Source organism: Mytilus trossulus, chromosome 13 (assembly GCF_036588685.1).
Source record: "Mytilus trossulus isolate FHL-02 chromosome 13, PNRI_Mtr1.1.1.hap1, whole genome shotgun sequence".
Classification (NCBI taxonomy): Eukaryota; Metazoa; Mollusca; class Bivalvia; order Mytilida; family Mytilidae; genus Mytilus; species Mytilus trossulus.
The window spans coordinates 32,266,336-32,293,305 of record NC_086385.1 but is presented as its reverse complement, the minus strand read 5'-3'; the positions used below and the strand labels follow the sequence as shown (position 1 = coordinate 32,293,305).

Sequence of the window (26,970 nt, the reverse complement as noted above, 5' to 3'; positions counted from 1 at the left end):
AGTTACATTGTAGCAGATAAACTACATCCCTAATATGAGGTTTGGTTTTCATTAACATTACATCAATTGCATGTAGCTTATCGATATTCAAATATCAGTAACAATAAAGAAGATATAAATAACCCTATTCTGAAGCAAAAAAAAAACCGGATGCATCGCAATATATTCAAGTCGTCAGGCATTACTTTTGTGCCTCAAAAATCAACATTTGTTTTCTTGTTTTTTGTTGTTGTTGTGGATTCATTAGCACGAAACTCTTAACACATTTTATTCATATATTCAACACTATTTAGCGTTATCCGAATCAAATTATTGTAGATTAAACACATCATGCTTTTTCGTCCTTCAATCAGTCTCAATCAATGGTCAAGGGAAATTTCCATTCATTAGGGCTGATAAAAATATCTTAACTTGTTTTGAACCTAATGGACAGCGCCAAACTAAATATCAATGTAATTATTAAAAGCTCCCATGGCTTTTTTTCTAATCTATTAGATGTATTGCATTCGTGTTGTGGAAGTAAAAGTCCAAATAGGTCGCGACATCAATTATTTAAATGGAACATTTATTTTTACATTTGTAACACTCATTTGGCAAAGTATATAGAACTCTTTAGTTTTTTTTCCTAGCGTGAGTCCTAAGTTAATCATTTTGATAGCTTTCAAAACGCCGTATCACACTAAAGTAAGCCATAAACATATAACATGAGAATGGAAAATAAGTCAAAGAGACAACAATCCGGCCAAAATCTACAAACTGACTAAGGCCACCAATGGATCTTCAACACAGTGAAAATATCTAACATCCGAAGGTATGCGTCAGCTGGACCCTAAACAAAAATGTTGAATAGCTAAGCAAAAATGGACGTCAAGAGCCAGAGCAAATAATATCACCTGAATAAAACCTGATTTGTGGTTGTGATTTGATCAACCGTCCCCCTTTATCCCTAGCCAATGAAGAATAAACAAACGCACAACAACATTTGCTAGATGTTAACGCACATACTTCGTCGTGTGATTAAAGATCAACACTCAGTCTGGTTTTATTCCCATAATAGTTATACTTTGTATCAACGGTAAAAAGTCGACAACAATGAACTATACTGGGAATTGAAAATGGTTATCCCTCGACTTCTCTCGTTCCGGAAGTAAAGGTTTTGCTTATGATTGGGTATTTTTTTAGTACGAATGTATCAAAACGCAACAACGCCCAGTCGGAATGATGATTTTAAAATATGATGCTACGCGTAGAGGAAGTGGCAGACCCTGTGCAAGATAAACAACCTTTGTTACAACTATCTGAGACTGTAACAAGGCAAACATTCTTCCACTATCAACAATACCCACATTTAAAATTGGTAATGCTAATGTTTCGCCTTTTAGCTCTACGACATCTTTAGCTTACCTGAGAAAACCTACGTACATTCTACTGTGTAGTTTTTTTTTCAAACTGGCGATTGTCTTCTTATGCAGTATTCAAACTATGTACACTTAGTATGCAAATTATGTGTACTTAGTATTAAAAGTGTGTGTATTTAGTTTTCAAAACAATGCCACAATATGTTGAAAACAACAACAAAAATACTACCAAACAAACGTTCCTGTTCTACATGAAACAACAAGATTTTTTCTAAAGACAAGAATCAGAGAATGAAGATATTAAAGAACGATTGTTAAAACGGAGAAAGATTATAACAAAAACAAATCTGTTATATTAGATGGTGCTCTCATTCTGCCAATTACAAGACTTAACTTTGTTATCAGTATCAATTGATTCCCTGAATCTTAATTTCATTTTTTATCTTGACATCACAGCACTAAATCCAATTTAATTTTTGTTGCCAGTCAAAAAAGATGCTAGAATTGTTCTATAGTCGGTCAAATGCAAGCGTTAGATTTAATTGTAAATCTTTAGGTCTTAAAAAACATGAAACAAATACATCATTGTATACTAAAAAAAATCCAAAAGTCAGAAATTAATAATGATATATATATATTTTTTTTATTAAACTAATCAGGCTCATAATCAAATTATGCAAACCATACCATTTTATTTTTCTTTGTTGGCAAATTTCGTTTTTTGATAGTGATGAAGATAATAACACAATGTTTACTGTTGTATCCATATTTCGAAATGTTTAATTCTTGTGTCTGTTTCTTTTGATGCATTACGTTTGCACGCATTACCCTTACATTTGCGCGCAGAAATCATTACGTTTGCGCGCAGATTTTCATTACAATTGCGCGCATTAATTTGACAGGTGTTCTCAGATAAGCATTTCTTTTGTTTACACATTGTTGTCAATATAATGAAAAAAAGTAAAATAATAAAAATACTGAACTCCGAGGAAAATTCAAAACGGGAAGTCCTTAATCAAATGGCAAAATCAAATGATAAAACACATCAAACGAACGGACAACACCTGTCATATTTCTAACTTGGTACAGGCATTCTCAAATGTTGAAAATAGTGGATTACGGCCTAAACCTGTAACTTTGTTGACAGTCTCATCAAATTCCGTTATATTTACAATGATGCGTGAACTAAACAGACATAATAAATAAAATAGTCAAAATATGGGTACAGCAGTCATCATCGTGTAATAATTTTAAAAGGAAAAATCTAACAAACACAAAAACATATATTTGCAAACACATTCATTGATTCGCGTAAACCTAGTTATATAGCGCTAAACCTCTCACTTGCATGACAGTCGCGTCAAATTCGAATACACCGTTATTATACAACTGGGATGTGTAGCTAGCTATGCAACCAGTTTTGACTACCACTTTCTAAATAAGGATATGCCTTTTCCTAGTCAGGAGTGTAACAGTTCTTTTCAAATCGTAAATGTATGGTGGCTGGTTAGGATTATTTCGTGTTTTCGCGTTTTCGTATTCGCCTGTCATATTGTTGAGAGCGAAAACGCAAAAATGCGAGGTCGAAAACGCAAAAATGCAAGGTCGAAAACGCAAAAAGGCGAAATGTATTTTCTTTCCGATTTCGCGTTTTCAACTTCGCGTTTCGCCCTAAAGAATATGCGAAAACGCGAAAACACGAAATGGTCGTCATTTTGGTCTTTTGTGGATATTTGTCTCATTGGCAATCATACTATATCTTCTTTTTTATATCAACCGGCCGCTATAGATAAGGGACTTTCCATATTGAAGTTTCCTTTGCTTTCGGTATTTTTTTATTTTTTTTTGTAAAATAACTCATCATAGATATACCAATGTTACAATATTTGTACGATAGACACGCGTTTTAAAATAATTGATTCAACAAAGGAGATTGTTTGATGTGTCCGAAAAAAAAATCAAGATATCTTTATGTTTTCTTTGCAACGTATTAAAAGCGTCCGTTACGTTTTATTCAGAGAGTAATGCAGTTGTCCAGCAAAAAATCACAGGAAAAAACTCGTTGCACATAGAACACTAAAAAAAATTGACCTTGAACTGAAAAGCATGCAAGTTAGGTACATGTGTCTATACGTTATCGTGACAGTTTATACATGCACTTCCGTGACTGTAAAATCATCTTGCAAATAAAAAGTAGTAAAATGATCTTTTACACTTGGTTTTGATATTAAGACAATGAAACTCATTAAGAACATTTTTATCTTTCGAAGCAAATGGTAAAATAATCAATTCGATCATGCAGAAGCAAATTGGAAAATCTTGCATCAACTTACTTCATTCAATAATGGCATTTCTAATTAGTTTAATTTTGGCAATAGCTATTTGTTACGGTTCATGTCATTTCCTGTTTCTCAGCCCAAAGGACTATGGGTAATATCATTGTCGTACGCCAACCCAAATGTGAAATAACGTCACGTCAATGATTGAATTTTCATTAGTTTGATTTGATGACAACGATTTTTATCAAATAATAAGTTTTGGTGTACGCATTTGAGTACTTCCGGTAATGCATTAGATTCTCAAACCGCGTGCTGTTTTACTTAGGTAAATCTTTAATTTTGATTATTGCCTTGAACATGCATGAGAAATATTTGCCACTGGACGTTAAGCAACCAATTTAGTTTTTATACATACATAAGGCCGTTCGTTTTCTCCTTTGAATTGATTTACATTATCCTACCGGGTCTTTTGATAGCTGACTATGCGGTATTGGCTTTGCTCATTGTTGAAGGCCGTACGGTGACCTATAATAGTTGTTAATGTTTGTGTCATTTTGGTCTTTTGTAAATAGTTGTCTTATTGGCACCTGTAGGAGTATGGTCATCTATTATCAAGTGTTAAAAAAAATCAATTAATGCAGAAACAAATTGGAAAATGAGGACCGATTGTTCCATCACGTTATCAGTTTATTTTCGATCTATGAGTGTGAATTTCCCTCTGGTATTCTTTCGCTCCTTTTTTGTTTCATATTCTCGATTGTAATGGTTTGCACAATGGATAATTGTATGTGTTGCGATAACCAGCTGACGCACGTTCTGTACATTTAGTTTCGCACTTTTTGAGTGCATGCTAATTTCTCAGGTTATGTTTGTAACCTCAATTTGTCTTTTATTTAATTTATGATTTATCAACTTTTTCAAAACAGTGTTATCTACGTCTGCTATAAAACTTTATATCGCCATTTGTCATCAATAACATCTTTCGGAACACGAATACAATACTTGCCACTGGACATTACGCAACAACAACAAATTAATCAATCATTCATAAATTCCATTTCCAGATATTTTTCCGTTATGTTTTGACAACACAACAAAAAAGTTCAGACGCCGCGAGACGAAAGTGACTGAATGACGTAAATAGTCTCGCAAAATCTCGGGTTAAGTTCTACACTTGTAGATTTTCAAAAAAAGTGAATACTGCTAACAATGTGAGCCGAACACGACGATCTTTGCTTCTAGGGTGTATTTTCTTGATCTTTTGTGTAATAATGAATACTTGTTTTGTATTCAATACGTTAATAGTGGTCTCTATGATTTTGCTATTAGAGTGATTCCTATGATCGAAACTTCGAAATTAAAAAAAAAAAAAAAAGATATCCTGCGAAATAGTGTCGTAATTTGCGTGTTGAAAATAAAAACATTGTGTTTAATTATTTTAAAAGTCTAAAAAAAAGTGTTTGATTGTGATGCTGAATTGTTAACCATTGGTGTTGTTTTTAATTTTGTTTGCATACAATCTCAATACCTACTATATAGATTCTCTTTACGGCACAGTTTTAGAAAAGGAAGAAATGGACATTTTCTCCTAAGTTCGTTTCGATCACTTGATCAACATTCGTAATTCTTTGAAACCTAAAGAGTCTTATTTCTGTACTTAATAAGTTTCGTTTTAACAAATTTAGATTAAAATATCCTTTCAAAATCCTACTCTTAACGTATTAAGTCGGCAATATAGGACAATTTTTAATAAAACAATGGAAATTAAAGCGTGTCTACTTTAATTCCTATTTACGTAAATACATACTTTTGCTTCACCATTGTTTTAATTATTGCGAAAAAAAAACGACTGGACGGGTTTCGCAAAAACAAATATCACAATCTAAATTCTGATAGCCTTTTTTTTTTTAGAACAATTTCCTAAAATCGCAAAAGTAAACTATGCATTTTTGTCTATCGTTCAACATTACAATAAATTATAAATTCATAATCTACAGTATATTGATATCCTTCAGTTAAACATTGTCTTTACAAAGATTTTTTTAAAAAGTTCCCGTCTGTACTGAGATTATTCAAAAATAAAACTTTGAGCAATTGTTGTTCGGGGTTTACATGTTCAGAAACACGGCATGTGACACCACCAACGTACACATGTATGACGCTTAATTGATAATTATTTAAACTAGATAGCCATGAGTTTAAAAGAGTGAATAGAAAACTAGCCTTTAAGTTACTTCTTACAATTAACGTTGAATTATAAACCCTAAACGTTCAATGCTGCGCAACAACTGATAAAAATTAAGCGCACATCATGTCAAGCAATTCAATTCTATCTATATTATTGATATTATTAAAATGATTTAAATGACACAACTCATTTGCCTCTTTCATATCAAAATACCGGGAAAGCTAATTAATTTGAGATATTTCGTTGGCGTGAAATAACTTTTATATTCATGACTGTTTGCCAATCTGTCTCGTTAACGTTTCACTAATCATTATCTCCCCTGTTAACATCCCCTGTTAACAGTCATGTAACGGTAATCATGAAAAGTCAAGGGAATTCGATCTTCAATTTACATGTAAATCAAACATTTAAGGTTAAATTAACGTCTGCTGGTGACACCAGGTCAATACAAAATAATAGTGATTAAACAAGATTCGTATATGTTGATGGTCAACGTTAATAAAATAATAGAAAAAGGACGGGATGTCGTATGCATCAGCTGGTCTTTCTGAATCACGTGTCAGATACAAGTGAGATTTTAATCAGTTGATGTTTATGATATGTTACAATGAAAATGAGACATTGATACATGTCATTGGTACATAAATCCAACGACACAAAAAAAGCAAAAGACAAATAATGCGTGTAACTTAAATAAAAACAAATGTTCACATGAATATCATATTAATATTTTTCACCCGAATTCCACGTAAACTTAACCAAAGATAATTATGAAATTTTTCATTTTTCTAATTAAATTTGAAAATTTTAGATGTAAAATCAGTTCACGTGAGTTTATTCGTTATCAAATTGTTGCACCAAATAAACAAATTTGTCATTAAAATACAACAATTTTACTCGGTGGTTCAAACGTTATTCCAAAGCTTCTGCGGTTAATACGTGTAATGCATGAAATAAATCGTTATACTTTCATTTGAAATATCTTCTTAATTTTTTTTATTAAAACGGAGACGGATTTTATTAAAAGGAGAATAAAACTCTTCATAAAATAGACAGACAAAATCATTGAAAAAATCAAAAAGCAACGAAAGAAAAATCAACAGAAACTAAGGGCTTAGCTATAGAACAAACCAATGTGCATGGCTTTCTCGTGTGTTCCGTATGTGAATGTAGATCCTGCTTAACATCTGGCACCCTTTCCGAACACGTAGATAAATACCACAAGGAGTTTTACTATATATTTCCAATCTTATATGCTTACAATTTAACTTACCATCAATGGATGACCACCGTTGTGGTCAGCATGTCCAGTGCCATTTGTTCCATTGTCCGAACTCACTGTCGTATGACCAAATTCCTCTGGTATGATAGTGGACAAGTTCATATTGAGCATTTGTTTTAAATTCCGATTATAAATTCACTCCATTTAAGTTAAAATGTGAACACTTAGTTTTTTCTTTCTTTTTCACTTTCCAAGTTGCAATAATTTATGTTTTCTTGTGACTGGTGTTAAACGTTATGTTCCACTTCCATCGGTGTTAAAAAGTTTTATTGCACTTCAGTCGGTTTTAAAAGTTTTGTTCCACTTCCGTTGGTGTTTAAAGTTTTGTTCCAAATTCGTCGGTGTTAAAAGTTTTGTTCCACTTCCGTCAGGTACAGCAGCGATTGTTAAATCTTTGTCAACTGTAACTGTCGTTTAATCTTACTCCTACTTCAATTGGATATTTGATGCTCGAATGAGCAAATTACAAGAAATCTTCTCACTGCTTTGTCTAAAAAATAATTAATTAATCAAACGTAAACACATATCATTTCACTAAAAAAAAAATAAAGAAAATAAATAAAATCTTAGATAACCCTTTTTCTAAAATGTTTTTCTAAAAACACATGGATATCGTATTTTTGATAACATTAAAATTAATTCCACTTGATTCAATAGCTTACAATGATACGATGTCGATCATAGAATAGTATCACTTCACAAAGTCCTTTCCGACTTTATATCTCTCGCCAGAGAACAACATGATAAATTGATTGGGGCAGAAAAATGATTTCTTTAAAAATCGATATCACATTAGCTAATAAGTTTAGTGCGATAATATTTATTCTGCTGATATACAACCTATCGCTTAATAGTTATAGTTAGTTGTTAATAATTATTATACCTATTAATCGTGGTATCTTTGTGTCGCCCATAATTATAATACTAATCACCATGTATAATATTTCATATTTCGAACATTTTATTGTATTTTTACAATGGCAACAGAATTAGTAAAACATACCATCATTTAAAGCAATTTTTTAAGCGGTTTTACCTGAGTGTATATTGTGTTGTGAAGGTTGTCGAATGCCCTTAATAATAGTTTATCTTCTATAATGTTTCATTTTTCGAACATTTAATTGTATTTTTACAATGGCAACACGAAGTAAATTTACCAGTATATCGCGTTTTTCATATGTTCAGGTACATGTTGTAGCCCTTAATTATTATAGATACAATGTAAACACCATCTTCTATAATCATGATAATATTTCATATTTCGAACATACATGTATCATTGTATCATTTCAGTGGAAACACGATTATTAAAACACGCTATTATTTAGAGAAAAACGACTTACCAATATATCACATTCTACAGGTTGCCCTTAATTATTATAAATAATCACCATCTTGTGAAATATTTCATCGTCCTGAACATGCATGTAATATTTGCCACTGGACGTTAAGCAACCAACAATTAGTCAATCAATAATCAATAATTTTTCATATTTCGAACGTTTCATATATTTTTCAATTTCAACAAAACTATATAGAAAAACATGCCGTTATTTTAGGAAAAATGCTTACCAATATATCGTGTTATTCAGGTTACCCTTAATTATTATTATAATCAGTATCAGATAAAATCACACATTTTATTGTATTCTCCATTGGCATATTAATTAGAGAAACACGTTTATGTTTGTGATGTGGGCAGATGTATCGTGGACATGTACGGGAAATATCATACAAAAATTAATAATACCAGACCAATTGAAAAGAAAAATGGCTTAAGTATGAAGACAATAAAATAAAAAATTAAAGATAAGATAGTTCAAATTCTTCATATACATGTACAATGTATGATTTAAGCGGATTGTTAATCTACTTAAATTTTAACAAGTACCGTTTAGTTTTAAGAAGTTGAATGTACACGAAACAAAACCCACTTTTTCTTAAAACCTGCTTATCACTATTTTAACGTTGAAATCTGAGATGGTACATTGTGTACATGTAATTAACAGTCTATCTTAAAAATATCAGATCTTATGCTTAATTTTTTTATTTTTCGACAATGTACATATATTGTATTTTTTGTACGTGACGAGTTAACGTGAAAGAATGTAAGCATGACGTGCTCGTTTTTTCAAATTGTAACCACTTTGAATCTTCCTTGATTATTTGTTTTACTAAGATTCTTGATATCAGAGGCGGATTTAGAGGGTCCAGGGCAAGACTGTAACGGGCCCTTCTTAGGAACCCCACCTTTAAAATGTCTGGATCCGCCACTGGATATCTGGACTTAAGAATGAAAACATACATTTTATGAAATTATATATGATAAGTGTCTTCGTGGAATGCTTTTATTTTATTAAATATATACATTCCTCGAATGCCAACAAAATGTATTAATTTTAAAAGTGATGCTGTTTTAGTTAATGGGCAATGTTTAAGTACATTTTGTAAACTATATATATTCTCAATTTTCCATTCTCAATTTTATTTTGTTAACTATATTTTCAATTTTCCATTCTCAATTTTATTTTATACAATATGAAATTAGTATCAATCCTTCAAATTTCAAAAATAAAATTTATATGTTTTTCTTACACAAAAATTTGATTGATTAAGTCTATGTAAAATAAATTGCAACAGGAAAACGAAATGTTAATTTAGTGTTTTAACGAAAAATTAAAAAAAAAATTCTGAAATAAAAATAAAAATGAAAACAATATATTGGAGATCATGTTTTTGTGAAATAAAAATAGAAATAAAAACAATGTATAGGAAGATCAAAGAACGTAGACAATCAAGGGATAAACCACAAGATCAAATACTTCTATGCACCAGCAATAATTTTTTCAAGGATGATCAGATTGATCCTACATGTAGAATAATAATTTGTTATTAGAAGAAAACAATGTATTTGCATTGATTCTTCTTGTAACACAATCCCTTACATGAAACATCTTGCAATTTATGAATAAATCAATTTTAATAAAAATGAACTTCCGTGTGAACTTTGACGGTCAACTTGACATTTATTGATAGACAGTTATACTGGCGGTTGTCAACAAATGGAGAGAAATTCAGGTTAACGTTAAAACATTCGTTAAAAAATACAAAATACAAAATAACACTTAGGAAATGTGTTCGAAGCGCTTTTCTGGATTTACCTTCATCTGGAACGATCCCAGCCAAATATTTCAATAATAAGTCAAGGATGTGAAAGAAACGTAATATTCGAAGACCTCAATGGTACAGAAAATGTTGCACGTAACAGTGTGTTTTCTCTAAATTCTCCCTATTTCTACACCAATGACCAACACTAATGTTTCACTATTTCGACTTTGATTTCTAATTACAAATGTACATGTTCCAGAGCAGCAGAAAATAGATTTACTTCATTCTACCTATTATCTTGTTTGTGAAATCTAGGTGTTTTGTGGTTAAACATGTTTTGCAGACACAGATACTATCATACAAATGCATATGTACTACCTTTACATAGTACTTTCGATAAAGCGCATAGCTTTTGTATATTTATGTTTATTTTAGATTGCGAGTTTGTATTTTTACTAATAGCAAACACCGATAATCACTATAACACTATGTTTACATCTTAAATTGTTATAAATAGTTTTTAAGAAGTATATTTCTATTTGTCCTGCATGTGACCTTTCTAATATATTATATATACAGATAGCATGAAACCATATTCGTATAGCACATGTGTATAGTCCCCTGGCATCCGGTTTCAAGATAACATGCCATGGCGGATCCTGGAGAAGGGTTTCGGAAGTTGGAACACCCTCTTTTTTGCGATCAATGCATTTGAATGGGGACATATTTATAACCAATCCCCTTTCCTCCGGGTTGGGACCACCTTTAAAAAAATGTCTGGATCTGACTCTTACATGAAGCGATATTCGTATAGTACATACATGTAGGTTTATAGTCAGTCTACTCAGATATTTTTTATCTATTTCGAGTGAACAGTTCTATGATCTTCTAGCCATGCAAATTATCGTTTACGTCAAGTTCAATTCGGTGTCCTCATTGCGGTCCGCGTTTAAGTCTTGATTTCATTTAAAAAAATAGTCAACGTATTGAAAGTAAAACAACTATACGTTTAAGCGTAGATGGTTAATTAAAGTATAAATATTCGTACATTGAAAAAAAAAATTAATATAATCGGTGATCCTCGCATTTCCATCGTTTCTAAAATTCGTACGTCAAATTATAATGTTATATGTATATGTTCCTACTACATATACGTACAAATAATATACATGACTTGTATACTTTGAATCTGTATTGATTTTTTTGTTTATTCTACTTTATTAATATGATTTATTTACAATTTTACGTTGATTTTCTTATTTTGAAATAAGATCATCGTTAATCTAATATACTCATGTATGTACGTAATCATAGATAAAACATCTACATAAAATGAATACTCTAAAGCTGCATACTATTACAAATACATAAACCGAATGGTAATCGTTAAAGTCACCTGGTTTCCAAGGAAGTAAATTAAAAGATCATTATTTTGTTTTCCAACGAATTAAATTAAAAGATCATTCATTATTTTTGTAACATAGAATGTGCTATTATCTAGTATGCAGTATATTACCCGAATTAAATCATTGATGGTAAAATGCCATCTCTTTCTTTCCAAACAGTAAGATAATGGCTACCAGCGGTGTTTTGCGTAATTTTGTAAGTATTAAAACCTGTAATACACCTGACTTATTTACTGCAGACAGTTATAGTTCATGTAAAAAACAAAGATAATGCCAAAGAGTCAATCATAGTTCAAAAGTTAAAGATGGTCAGATAACAAAGCCAAACAAATTCAATTTTGTGGGAAACGGACAGGAGATTTTTTGGCAAATGGAATATTAGTTTTCAAATGTTGCTATGCAGGGTTAAAGTTTTTCGCATCTTTGTCTCGCAAGTTTTTGTTCCCTTTCAATTGGGTAAACAATTATTAACTACATTGTGTTATATTGTAATTGATTGGCAGTTTCTTAATTATGTACTTTATAAGGCCAATATCAACGAGTTCGATTTCGCGTGGCCCTGCTGAACAAAAAAAAAACATTAGAAAAGAACTGATTCACCGTGCCTCGGTGAAACACTAGTACTACTCAATTGACATGATTTTTCCGTCGCTCGGTAGATCACTTAATCATTTAAACTGAAGTACCATGGCTCGATAGAACACCCATCAATTGAACTGATTTGCCATCCCATAATGGCTTGGTACATGTAGAACACCCATCAATTGAACTGATTTGCCATCCCATAATGGCTTGGTACATGTAGAACACCCATCAATTGAACTGATTTGCCATCCCATAATGGCTTGGTACATGTAGAACACCTATCAATTGAACCGTTTTGCCATCCCATAATGGCTTGGTACATGTAGAACACCCATCAATTGAACTGATTTGCCTTCCCATAATGGCTTGGTACATGTAGAACACCTATCAATTGAACTGATTTGCCATCCCATAATGGCTTGGTACATGTAGAACACCTATCAATAGAACTGATTTACTATTGCTCGGTAGAACACTTGTTAATAGAACTGATTTACCGTGCCTCAGTAAAACAACTATTAATTAAGAATTGAATGCTTCTTTTTGTAAATTTATTGGGGTGTAAAAGCGTTGACCGAAGTACATATTGTATGAAGCGCGGAAGCGCTTCATTCTACAAATGTGCGCACGGTCAACTCTTTTACAACCCTATAAAGTTACAAAAAAAAGCATTCAATACTTATAATTACATTTTTTAGCTAGGATAAGGAAAACACGTTTTTTATCATTTTTTTTTAATTTAATTCACCTGTGCATTTTATTGTGGGACCTCGAGTTATTATGAATGATACGTTTTATTGTGTAATGCAATTGCTTACGGAATAACACATGCTGTGAAGATAGCCAATCCGAATAACGTATTATAATGAAAGATACATCTAATGTAATTATTTCGTCTTTTTAAACTTATATTCTGTTCACGTGATTTGGTAAGACACCTACGATCGTATTTCATAGGGTTCAGTGGAACAACTGCAAGTAAATTGTTCATTGCTCAGTAAAGTACATGTAAGTTAATTTCATAAAATACATACAAATATACTTCTTCTGTTACACAAAATGTCCCTCAAACATTTTTTTAAGAGGATTGTTTTGAAAGGAAATTGAAAAAAATTATAGGTCGAAGAAAAACAGACAAACACCAAGGCAACCCCCCCAACCCCCCCCCCCCCCCAAAAAAAACAAAAAAAAAACAATTAACATCAGACTACAAAACACAACACAGTGAACTCAAAACTTAGCACCACGAAACCAACTAAAACATGGGGGCGGACATACTATTAGGTTCTGCGAACTGATCGCGTCATTTGTACTTCACTTATTCCTTTAAAATTTTCATATTGCTTTTTTGATAAGGTCATGAACTTTCAGAGGTATTGATAAACGTGTTGTTATTCTTGTAAAACCAATTATCAGATATTGAATGTATAGCACATCATTTAACCGAAACTGACATCTGGTTAAATCACCATTCATGTTCTCTGTCAAGATAAGGAAATATTAATAAGTAATATTTCCTGAAGTTGTGATATTCAGTACTATTCTGTCAATTAAAGGGAAAACGGTAGTATTAAATTTTCCCAGCATTAGGTTGGCCTGTTGTGTACCCAAGGCAGGTGAAGGAAGTAGAATTATGAGCGCTGTGATTGAATGTAAGGGTACAATATATTTTTATTTATCTATGAATAGCTGCAGTGAGTAAATTTACAATATAAATTTTGAAACCTATTGAAATATTTTCTAGAGAATTATTCGAAAAGATTTGCAAAATTTCATAAATTTGGTGCAAAATGACGGTGGGCATGGATAACATAAACAAGCTCCGTTGGAAGTTGGTCGTGATACTATTTGACTTTAATTTTCAAAACAGAATAATAAAGTACTAACACAACATCTAACTGTTTTATCCAGGTTTTTATCTTAAAAAGTGGTAAATTTAGAAAATGTTGATATCGTCGCCTATGGCAGAATAAATAGTACCGTTTTTTTCTATAGGTAAAAACGGTAGTATTACATTTTCCCAGCATTAGGTTGGCCTTTTGTGTATCCAAGACAGGTGAAGGAAGTCAACTTAAGAGAGCTGTGATTGGATGTATAAAGGGTACAATATATTTTTTTTATTTATCTATGAATAACTGCAGTGTGTAAATTTACAATATAAATTTTAAAACCTATTGAAATATTTTCTAGGGAATTATTCGAAAAGGTTTCAAAAATTTCATAAATTGGGTGCAAAATGACGGTTGGCATGGATAACACAAACGAGCTCCGTTGGAAATTGGTCATGATACTATTTGGCTTCAAAATTTTAGAATACAGTAATAAAGTACTAACACCACACATAACTGTTTTATCCAGGTTTTTGTAAAAACTTGTAAATATAGAAAATGTTAGTAATGTCGCCTATGGCAGATTTAATAGTACCGTTTTCCCTATAATTCGTACAACATAATTTACAGAATCAAATTGGTCAAAGAATGTATTGTTTCCGGAAAATAATTTATGTAGTATAGACATACAATGTATATTTGATGTAAACCTAACAATTTATTATTATTTACTGAACAATCTTCCTGGGTTTTCCCAGTAAAACTAACCCTTCAGGAGTGACCTGTCAAATGTCGTAGACATGGTGTAATTCATTATAACAGCAATAAAAATTATAGCAAAAGTGCAATCAATTATATTTTAGAACAAAAAAAAAAAAAATCGTTCAATTGTGTTAAAATTGTCTATGGAATGTTGTGTTAGACGGACATCATTCTTCTCCGACAAATTAACGACAAGATTCTTTAAAAAATATCTATCTTTAAAGTACATACAGTTCTTTGGCATCACCGAATATTTGAAAATAAGAAGAGGAGGTATATATCAATGAGACAACTGCACAAATGTATTCCACATAGATCTAAGACCATTATTTTGATTTCTATCGGGGGACGCTGTGTGGCTCGGATGCAAATTGTTGTCTTGCTTTTTTTTTAGTTGACATCGTTGTCTGCATTTATATTTTTCACTCTATTCGGTCCAGCCTTTCTTTTTATTAGTTGAGTCTGACTTTTTTTCAAATAAATTGACACCCTGCCTTTTTTTCAAATTTTCTTATCCTGTCCTTTTTTTTTATTAATTTATTCATCCCAAAGCTCATATTTTGCCCTTTATCAAAATGCATCATATCCTCCTCCCCCATAAGGCATTTAAGTTAAATGGTAGCTCTCTTACAATGTAGAAATTAGCAAATAGGTCGTCGTACGTTCTATCAATGAACGTTCTAGTCTTACTTTACAACACTATACATAAATGATCGAATGCACGCGATATTCAATCCTATTGATGAATAGTATCCGGTAACTACATCGCTATAAACTTCGATTAGCATTTAGCCCCCACCGCAAATAAATAATGAATACAAATTACTTCAAGAAGGAACAAGTGCGAGACACATATCGTGAGGGTTTAGTATGTTCTGATATTTAATTAAAGCATACTCATATGAAAGATTTAGATTATTTAGTATTTAGTATATCAAAGGGAATATTACATCCTACGTATACGTGATAAAGATTAGTGTTCGTGCTTCAAGAATAAACACCCTATAAGATAGTTTATGGTGAAGCTTATAATATCTTGTCTCACTTAAGAATTGATTGTATCTTTTTTCTAAATTTATTGGGGTGTAAAAGCTGTTGACCTAAGAAAATTATGTATTCCGCGATTCATTCTAAAAATGTGCGCACGGTGAACGCTTTTACCAAAAAATCTAAAATAGAACTGAGGAGTGTGTCAAAGAGACAATAATAGTATAAAATGAACAAATGAAGCTTTTATTACTTTTTCAAAGTTAACAATTAGTTTGCACTTTATTTTGGAAGCTTGTGTCATCCTGAATGATACATTTGAAAGATTATCTATAGATAGGACAAGTAATGTTTCTCAGTAACTATAAATTATAAGGAGGTTCGCAAAAATCTATCAGAATCAGTGGCGGATTCAGAACTTTTTGTTTAGGTTTTTTTTGTTTTGTTTTTTTTTTTTTTTTTTTGGGGGGGGGGTGTTGACTGATCTGAAAGGGGGCTCCAGTCATGCTTCAGTGATATCCTATATAATCAACCAAAGGGTAGGGGCGAGCCCATAGCCCCTCCCTGGATCCGACTGTGAGCTTCCACATAAAGCAGATTTGAGAATGTATACAGGGTCTCCTCTCCGTGTGGCCTTCACCTATTAAAAAAATATGCTAGGTCATCAACATTGGTAATGTGATTGGTTGGTTGGGTTGAGTCATTACGGCCATAACACCACGTGTCACGTAGTCTACGTTAATTGTGTGGTTTTGAAAATACATGACAAACGCCATTAACGTCATACGACCTCGATCCATTTTATTCTCTAATGGGCAAACTAGTTTGTTCCCGGTATGTTGTTAACCTTAGAACAATACATACAGTTTTTAACTTGTCTATTCGTTTTTTGTCGGTGGTACCAATTTTCGTGGATTACAGAAACCTCATTTTCACGGATATGTGATTTTGTGGTTCTAGTGCCAAAGTCTGGATACAACTTTATAGAAATTTGTATTTCGTTGAACATTTAAATTCGAGGTTCACCTGCTACCACAAAAATGTGTTTCCAATGAATACTAATGAATCCGCAGAGGATAAACATTATGTTTTGAATAATTTAGTTGCAAGGAGTCATCACGTATTACGAAGTTGAAAATGTGTGTATTAAATGGAGGAGTCAAAATGAAAGTGTGGAATATATATATATATATCATTTTTCTTGTATTTGGATTGTGTAAGATGTCTTTATTCCATATGTCCCATGTAATATGGTCTTAACATTAACCAAAATTGTAATACAAGCTTCAAGGGTCAAGTTTTTTGTTATAAGTAAGAGGTCTATTATTAATTTTCCTGTCGCAGTCTAATTTTCAAGCACATTATCCCGGACGGTCTCGATTTAGGATCTATCTCTTCTATGCATTGAATATTTGCCACTGGAATTTAATCGTCCAACACACAAATAATCAATTTAGAACAGGGACGATTTAGAGCTTGACATTTTGTACAGACACCCGTCGTGTCTATTGCTGAAGATCGTTATACTATGTATAGTATGCTAACATAATTCTTTTTTACTGTACATGTGCTGATATATTTTTATACCCCCGCTTTAAAAAAAAAGGGGGGGATGTTTTACCTCTGTCTGTCCTTCCGTCAGTCCGTCAGTCAGTCCGTCCGTCCCATGAATATTTTTCATTGCATTTTTCTCAGGCTCTACAATACAAGGATTTCTGAAATTTGGTTTCAGGGTTTATCTAAGTCAGCTATACCGTGTGATGCGTTTTCAGATTGATAACTTGACAACTTCCTGTTTACCGAACACTTGTATGATTTTACATATGATAGCCAAGTTGAAAATTTTCGTCACATTTTTCTCAGGAACTACAATACAAGGATTTCTGAAATTTGGTTTCAGGATTTATATAAGTCAGCTTTACCGTGTGATGCGTTTTCAGATTCATCACTCGACAACTTCCTGTTTACCGAACACTTGCATATTTTTACACTATTAATAGTATCCACTTGCGGCGGGGGTATCATCAGTGAGCAGTAGCTCGCAGTTTCACTTGTTGATTTTGTGCTTTTTATCTTATTAATTGCTGTCTCATATACCTTACACATTTTATTCATATTGATTATTCGTATGATACATCAATTATAAAATTACATAATCAGATGTTTTTATATCTATTTTTTGTAAACTAATACTCTTTTGTCATGGCGTCAGATTGTTATCACTGTCATAAGAGACTACAATGTCCTAATCGACACCAGTGAAATATGTCGTAATAGCTCTCATTGCGTGCAACAATATTTGTTTTTGCACCTAATTTCATCAAATATGATTTATATTATTTCTTTATAACTTTTTGTGCAAGTCAGGCCATGGACCGAATAGTTCAGACGTTATGCCGTAGCTGTTTTTCAATGGCTGAATTATCGCGAGATGGTGTATTGATCACGAGAAGTGACTGACTTCTTTTGGTTTGTGAAGTCATGTCTGTTTTCAAATTTGATTTGCCGCTGAAAAACTACAATTAAAATGTTCAGAAAAACACGTACAATAAAAAAAAATGAAAAACCCTTAGATAGTTAAGTATTCCCAATATAGTGGGATGTCCAATTTCAGCTTTTCAATTTCATATTATCATTAAACAAAATGAACATTTTACGGAGGGAACCAACCTAACGGATATGCAACATCCGGTGCCATTGGTTTTGTAACGAAGTCTATTAACCAATCAAAATCCTGGAAATAAATAATACATATAATACATATAATACTTATAGAAATATAAGGATAAGATATTTCATATATATTTTTGTAATGCTGTTGTCCTTCTTTCTTCTACGTATAAGGGTCTGAATAGTTTAAGTTTACAAAATAGAAAGAGAATGATGAACAAACTATTAAAGAAAAATGACCAAAATTGACAAGCTATACAAGAGAAAGTCAAACGCTTAACGGAAAAAGATCTAAATTCAATATTAACATTACATTAAAAAAGAAAAATGGGCCATTTTTTCTTAAATTAGAAAAATGAACTCTGATTTAAAAAAACACGGAAAGTGAAAATATCACCAATGTTTTTGAGTACCCCCTTGATATCGTCTAAATGTTGTGCAAGATATTATGTAACTAAGACTGTTTTAAATTGTTGAATTTGTAATTGATAAACGAATATTTTGCATTTGTTTTATTACAAAAATCCAATATCTAAGGCCTGGTTAAAGCTGTCGATATCCGAATGCAATTACTTTGCATTTACACGGACCCCTGTTAGCAAATCAATCCGTCATATATACTATAACATTTATACTTGTAACACATGATGGCTTCGATTTAATTTTTAATTATATTTGCATGTCCTTTTAATTAAGTCCTTTAGACAGAACAAGTATAGAACGACGGGAACACAATTCATGTACGTATCAATATCTCGTGTTGTATTGAAGTGTCATTTTATGGTGCATTCTATATAAAACTAATCAATTTGTTCTCTGCAACTTTAATAAGCTCTCATTTCCTTTAAATGAAACTAAAATCCAAAGTATAATCAAACATCAGAACTTCAAAATTTCATAGCAAAACACCCGCAATAACTTATTTATTAACTAATATAATTGATTTAAAACAGTATTATTGCTTTCTTATACATGTACAAGTATTGGCTTTTCAATTGGTTAATCAGGTTTTATAGCGAGCAACTGGTAAATCTTGTATGAATCTTATACATCGCCATTTGCAATGTTTCGAAAATGAGGTTAAAACATAAATACCTTGTGGGAAGAAAATCTTGAACTCTATACGATTTATAATTATGTACTTTGAATGCACCTTTAAGATACTCCCATAATTGATGTCTAAATGAGTTTCCGCACGTAGCTAGATATGTTTGAACCCTCTGTAATAGCTTGCTGTTCGGTGTGAATAAAGGCTCCGTATTGAAGGCTGTACGTTGACCTATGATTGTTTACTGTTAACACATTGTGACATGAATTGAGAGTTGTCTCATTGGAACTCATACCACATCTTTTAATTTCTATATACTTGTAGCCTTTTATTCTACCTGTTTCTAAGCCTTTTAGAAAGAAATAGTATATTTTGAGATTATGCATATTATTGCGTGAGGCGCGGAGGATTCACTCAGTACATATTGGACGACATCTGTAGTCTTTCGGAACACCAGAAGTCTTTCCAGAAACCATCTAATCTTTTTTAAGGTAAATGTAAGTTGCGAAATAGGTAATTAATTGATCTAATGAACGATTAAAGTGTTTATTGACATTTAATGATATACTGCATCAGTAGTTAATCAATTAGAAATGCAGGAATAAAAGTTTTTTGAAATAGCTGTTCATATTGGAGATTAGACGTTACCGTCAATGGAGAGAGCGTTTTTATAATTTTAAAATTTATCTTTGTTAGCTAGTCTAAGACTTTAGCAAAATCAAAATAGAGCTGTCCTGTACAGATGCGTATAGTAAAAAAATGATATCTACAATTTCACTTCGCAGGTAAATTAAAATTACATTTGTGGGGGTACTTTTTCTTTTTGTTCCAAGACGAATATATTAAGGACAAAATATAAATTCTTTACTGTCAACAAAATGAAAAACAAAAACAAGATTAAAATACGGCATTGAAAGACATACGGTTACGTACGATTCTATATATCCTATTCATTTGAACTATTGTGGATCGTTGTCTTATTGACAATCATACCACATCTACTTATTTCTTAAGGGGACATCGGTGGCCGAGTGGTCTAAGGAGTTGCTACTTTAAGCACTAGTCAGTTAACACTGAGGTAGTGAGTTCGAACCCCGCACGTGCGGGTACACTCGACATCAATCTAAATTGACTAGGTTTGTCAGTTTTTCGGTAGTTTTCTCCGAGCTTCCTCCACCAATAAAACTGGTCGTCACGGAAGAGCCAATAACGGTTTTGAAAAGTGGCGTTTCAACACCAAAAAATCTAAATCAAACCTTAATCTTATTTCATCTATTATTCCATATAAAAGATGCCAGTTAAGCCTTGAAATTAAGACGAAACATATTTCTAATAATGTGGCCCGAGAACACAGTTATTTCTTAGTGCATTTCTTTTAGACAATAAATTCACATTTAAAAATTCGCAACTGCTCTTTCTCAAAAAGATTTTCACAGTGTAGTGTACTACCAGTGAGACAAAGAATATCAAAATTATAGAAAGTTCTACCAGCTATAACTCAAAATATTGACAATTCTGTGTTAAAGGGGTGTAAAATTCAGTTTGACAGCTTCAGACGTGAAAACATTTGACCTTTTTGAACTGGACCAAATCACTACTTAACATAAAGATTCAGCACCCAAATTTGTTTAACATGTAATAACCTCCCCCTACTTAATATATCATGCATTTAATAACAAGAAATAAATTGGGGAAATTTATCAAATAAAACATGCAAGTTATACTCTGTTTACATTAGGGACTATATTCGTAGGACGGTAACTGTGTCCTTGGACCTCATAGGACAGAAAGACTGAACCAATTTTTATAAAACTTTACATAACCTAAGCTTATGGCAATAATGAGATAGTTTGCAAAGTTTCATGGCCATATGGCATATCTTAGAGAAACTAGGGTCATTTTAGTATTGACATTTGGATGATTATTTTTGACGTATATGAATTAAATATCTTCAACTGTCAAGAATTTGGCCTAGACATTTGAAATTTTTCCAAAATATGCTTTTTAAATGCTCTTGACTGTTATATATTAAGTATTAAAAGCATCTGAACACTCATTTTATTTATCAGATGAATTGTGATTATTCCAAAGTCAAATTTATATGAGTCTATGTCTGAAAATAGAGATTTTCCAATTCAGGGACGTTTTATATGAATATGCATTTTTCTCAGCCAATTTGAAGTTTTTGAATATTTTTAACTTAATCATTATTTGATATATATTAAATGTACTTTGAATGTATATAAAAGTTACAAAAAAGCATACCGCATGAGTCTTGGCGGCCATGTAGTCCTGCGAATTATTTAGAGTCGATTTAGGCTGTAGCCCATATTGACATATAAAAAATGCACGCAGAAGCTATTAGAAATGAAAATCTGTTACTTTCTGCTCATTTCTATGCTAAGGTTTTATGATACAAGAATTCTAATTGCAAAACGACTCTTGCATTTTAATTTTTTGAAAGACAATATAGTCTGTTGGCCAGTTTTTTTCACTTTTCAATGAAAAACTTGCATTTCGTTTTAGTCTCAAATTCAATTTGGACCACTTACTAGCATACAGAGAGAAAAATATGGCAGCCTATGAAAGGTGTACTGGATATACTAAAGTGCATTTTTTTGTGATGTACAAAGCTCTTCACATTTTACATACATCAATTAGGCCGTTTAACCAGGGCCATGAATACAAAATATGCAGCACTTTTTTTCTGTGATAATCTACTTTTCTCTATATTCAGAGTTCACAAATGGTTAATTGAATTTGATTCAAGCATAGAAATACAAATATCAGGAATACAAAAGCTGTCAGATAAGAAGTCAGCATGCCTCTTAGGCATGAAATGTAAATTGCTTTAAAATGCTTATCAAAGCCGTAGAATGCCAAAAATGGCACATTTTAAACGAATTTCTGTAAACCAAAGATGTCAACCTTTCACTTTGATTGAGTTTGACAAATTGAAACCAGCAAATCATTCAGGAAAGATGCCAAAGAACAGAATCTAGATTTCAGGAATCCATCTCTTATGTATAGGAGGTAAGGTGAAATGCAATATTATAATCAAGAATTTTGAAATCATAACTTATAGAGAGACATGTTGTCAACAACAGTATTGTAAATTAAAATGAATATTGTAAATCTTTTAATTTGTTTTTTAATGCTACATGTTTGTATTGTCTTCTGTCTATCGTTTCATATCTATATGCTTTTTTTTTTATAACAACCATGAATCTTTATTTAACAATTATCGGATCAAATGTATCAAATTGACATTTGGGTTCATGATTGCATTTCTTTTTTTAAAGACCGCAACTTGTTATATACAATTATTGTTTGAATGGTTTAACACTAGTAATTTTAGGGCCCTATTATATATAGCTTGTTGTTCGGTGTGAGCCAAGGCTCCTTGTTGAAGGCCTTACATTGTCCTATAATGGTTTACTTTTTTGAAATTGTTATTTGGATGGAGAGTTGTCTCATTGGCACTCACACCACATCTTCCTATATCTACTATATAATTGATTTGCTTTAGCAATGACTTTGTGTGATATGTAAGTATAAGTGGACTGCATGACTGTCGTCAAAGATAATAGAACATGATCAGTACATTGATTAGTTGGATGAAGCCAGGGAATGAAGTTAATTTTGTATAAGAAAGACACCTGTGTTTTTAATTAACTATTCTGTTGCTGTCAAACAGGCTGTAGACATATTTCAAAGACAGTCTCAAAATTTCAAAGGACAATCAATGTACGAATAACAAGTGGGTGGTAATGACTTTTTTCAAATAGCTTGTAGTTTCAGTTCTCTTATCCTCTTGAATTTAATAAGCTTATTCAACTATTCTGCAAATAAGTAAAACTTGCAATGTATACGCTATTTATGTTTTTCATTTATCGTGAAATGTCCGTTTTATTTTTCTTCATCCTTGTAATATCATTCGATCCTCTTAAAAAAAGAGGGTTTCAATACTCATCAATGCCATAATAAAAAATAGTGCTGTTAAGCCACACCCATGTGATAAATGCCAACACGACTACAGAGGACATTTTAGCAGACCTTATTTTACTAGAAGGCAAATAATTGAATGAATTACAAAAATATCTGAAAAGACTTGCGACTTAGAAAACAAAGTAGAAAATCTCCTTTTACGAGGAAAACACATAAAAAAGTAGAATACCAAAAAAATCGATCTCTAAAGAATATTAAAATCAAAAGATCTTTATCAAATGGAAAAACAAAAAAATGTAACACATTACAGAATTGCCCTCAACTGTTATATTCTTGACTTGGTACAGGCTTACTAGTAAATGAAACCTGTTTTTTAGCTATTAATGCGAATGCATGTGAACTTCATTTTAATCCATAATATAGAAATTGGTTGTACATATATAAGTCGTGTTAAGCCATTAGAAGGAAAATAATGTCAACATTGGATGTGAAGAAAAGGTGAACAATTCTCTTTCTTATTCTATTAAAAAAAAACATTCTTCCACAGACAAAAACTATATTTAAATTATTTTTTAACCTTAACAGGAAATAAAAAAGAGGTAGCAAAATCCAATTGCACGTGGTCGCTATCTTTTCACAAGTTATATTCATATTTATGGTTATATCTGGTTATCCCCATTTCCATTCTCAATTTTATGAGACTGTCGGCAGTCTTCGGATGTCATGTCATCTCGAATTTTGATTAGGCTAAACTAAAATGCACACACTGTTCTGATATATTTTATCGAGTACATGCAATGTTGAATGTTTATTTCAGACTTTTTGTAATTTGGATATAGTTACGTTTAAATGTATTATAAATCAAGTACAAGAATATGAGTCATGAATTTGACAGCTACAATGTAATGCCCCTTTAAAAATGGCGAAGTCGGTGATTTTTATTATTATCAACTTTTAATGAAATAGAATGCAATGCAAACTAGTATCTCAAAGGAAGCTGATGATGACAAAATAAAAAGAAAAATTATCAAGTAACATACAAACTTCAAACGAACGTTATATTGATAACATACTGTATATCATTCTGCTTGGGGAATTACTTCAATGCTACAATTAATTAGACGTATGACCATAACAGACACGTAAACATACTTTAATATTACACGTTGCCATCAGAAGTATGACAGACTGTAAAAAAAAGCACGAGATTCTCGATGGGGATCCTTCTTATATGTAAGAGGGCCTCATGTAATATTATACATTGCTTGATCGTTTTTCTCTATTCTTTATATTGGTTCCTCACTATTATCCTTTTTTTTTTTTATTTTAACACTTCATTAGTCTACATTTTGTTTGGTCCTATATTTTCCTATTCTTTATTAATTGTTGTCATATTTTCCTCTATTCTTTATTTACTTAACTAATTTTCTCTATTCATTTTTGTCGTTCTCTTTTTCTCTATTATTATTTTTTTTTGTTTTAATTTTCTCTCTTCTTTATACATTTTTGTCCTAACTTTCTTTCTTCTTCATTTGTTTTTATGGATACTCCTATTGTTTTCTATCATCGTTAATTTTTACTCATTTTCATAAAGCATTGATCCATTGTTTTCTCTTCCGTTAACCCCATGCTTACCTTCATACGTTGTATGTTTCAATGTCGAAGATAATAACAGGTTAATATGTAATAACCATGATAACTTTCGGAGGCGTGATCTTCGGAAGCTGTCTGGAATTTACAATTATACGTCGAGTAGGATGCAAATTTACATTTTTACAAGAAGTTATCAAGGACATCTTTGTATTATTTATTAGTGAATCTTCTGATGCCTGAGAAGCTGTAGTAATATTTCAAAGATCGTCTCAAAATCTCTAATTGGTTTCTAAATGAGAATTTAAAGCGGGTGGTAACGAGTTTTTTTCCACCACGTGTTTGTAATTTTTAGTTCACACGTGTTTTGTCCTTGAAGGTTACTTTTTAAACGCTTTCGTGCAAATTGGTTAACATTCAAAGTGACTGTATTTTTTTTTTCTCGTCGTGAAATTGTCATTAAACATCGTATTTTTCAATGCACATGCATGTATCCGAATGCAAGTTGCTTCCTTACAGCTTTTCCTCCTGTAGAGTTACGTTACGCCTGGTTTGTACGGCCATTGCGATAAACTAGTATCTTAAATTTTGAAAGAAGCTTGTCTGATGAATAGAATTCGTTGCATTCAAAAGGTATTTACGAACTTTGAGAGAGTCCCTTCTTAAAAATTTACAAATGCGTGAATTAATATTTTTGAGTTTAATCTAAGTGGCAACTAGCAATTAGTGCAGTATTAAGTTTACATACCTACAGTTACTCAACCAATTAGTAAGACTTAGAGATCCCCTTCATTTGAAATATTTTTTAGAAAATGCGTGAAATCTGTGAATTTTCTGAAGTGTCGCCAGAATTAAGGAGCCGATATTATGGACAGCCGTCCTTTTGCTCAAATTACTCAGTGTTTTGTAATGTTTCTCTTTTTGGACAATTAAGTGAAGTTACAAGCTAATACATACATTAAATGGGGAAGTACCACTGCAGCAGCAGCAGTAAAATGAATGTATGTCTCGGCAAAGGAAGCATTTTGCCGTGTACACTGTCGGTTCCAAGTCCGAAGGAAGGAGGAAGGAAGTCATTTTTCTTCAAACGTAGCATTGGAGAAAAAAAGTTGTGGCTCAAAAGGACGCATTTTTAGGGGCAAACGGATCTCTCCCATATTATGTTTGATTAACCAGCACGAACAGTTTCTATCTCATTTTTAGAAATCGTTAAAATATTCCCTTGATTATACCTTACGACATCTTGCACAAATACGAAAATTAATCTGGATAATCAAATTTGCAGCGTTAAAATACCATAGGGAAAGTGACAACACTTCTACTTTCTTTTAGTGCAGGATGCGATAAGAAAGGTATATAAAAATTGTCACATTTATGTTGACATGAATATCAATTATGTGGTCATTTTTATAAATTTCCTGTTTACAAAACTTTGAATTTTTCGAAAAACTAAGGATTTCTTATCCCAGGCATAGATTACCTTAGCCGTATTTGGCACAACTTTTTGGAATTTTGGATCCTCAATGCTCTTCAACTTTGTATTTGTTTGGTTTATAACTATTTCGATATGAGCGTCACTGATGAGTCTTATGTAGACGAAACGCGCGTCTGGCGTACTAAATTATAATCCTGGTACCTTTGATAACTATTTACACCACTGGGTCGATGCCTCTGCTGGTGGACGTTTCGTCCCCGAGGGTATCACCAGCCCAGTAGTCAGCACTTCGGTGTTGACATGAATATCAATTATGTGGTCATTTTTATAAATTTCCTGTTTACAAAACTTTGAATTTTTCGAAAAACTAAGGATTTCTTATCCAAGGCATAGATTACCTTAGCCGTATTTGGCACAACTTTTTGGAATTTTGGATCCTCAATGCTCTTCAACTTTGTATTTGTTTGGTTTATAACTATTTCGATATGAGCGTCA

General features: G+C 32.0%; 1 protein-coding gene across 3 annotated transcripts in view; it reads right to left on the bottom strand.

Annotated features, from left to right (window-relative positions):
• Positions 1 to 26,970, bottom strand: part of LOC134694808 (cardioacceleratory peptide receptor-like) — a 139,684-nt gene that overhangs the window by 28,694 nt on the left and 84,020 nt on the right. For 2 of the 3 annotated variants that reach the window (XM_063555870.1, XM_063555871.1), the window contains exon 3: positions 7,099 to 7,597. In XM_063555870.1, coding sequence (XP_063411940.1) covers positions 7,099 to 7,218 — 120 coding nt within the window. In that variant the 5' untranslated portion in view covers positions 7,219 to 7,597. Of the gene's footprint in view, positions 1 to 7,098; positions 7,598 to 7,769; positions 7,833 to 26,970 lie in introns of those variants that run through there. The other variant, XM_063555873.1, reaches the window with a different exon arrangement.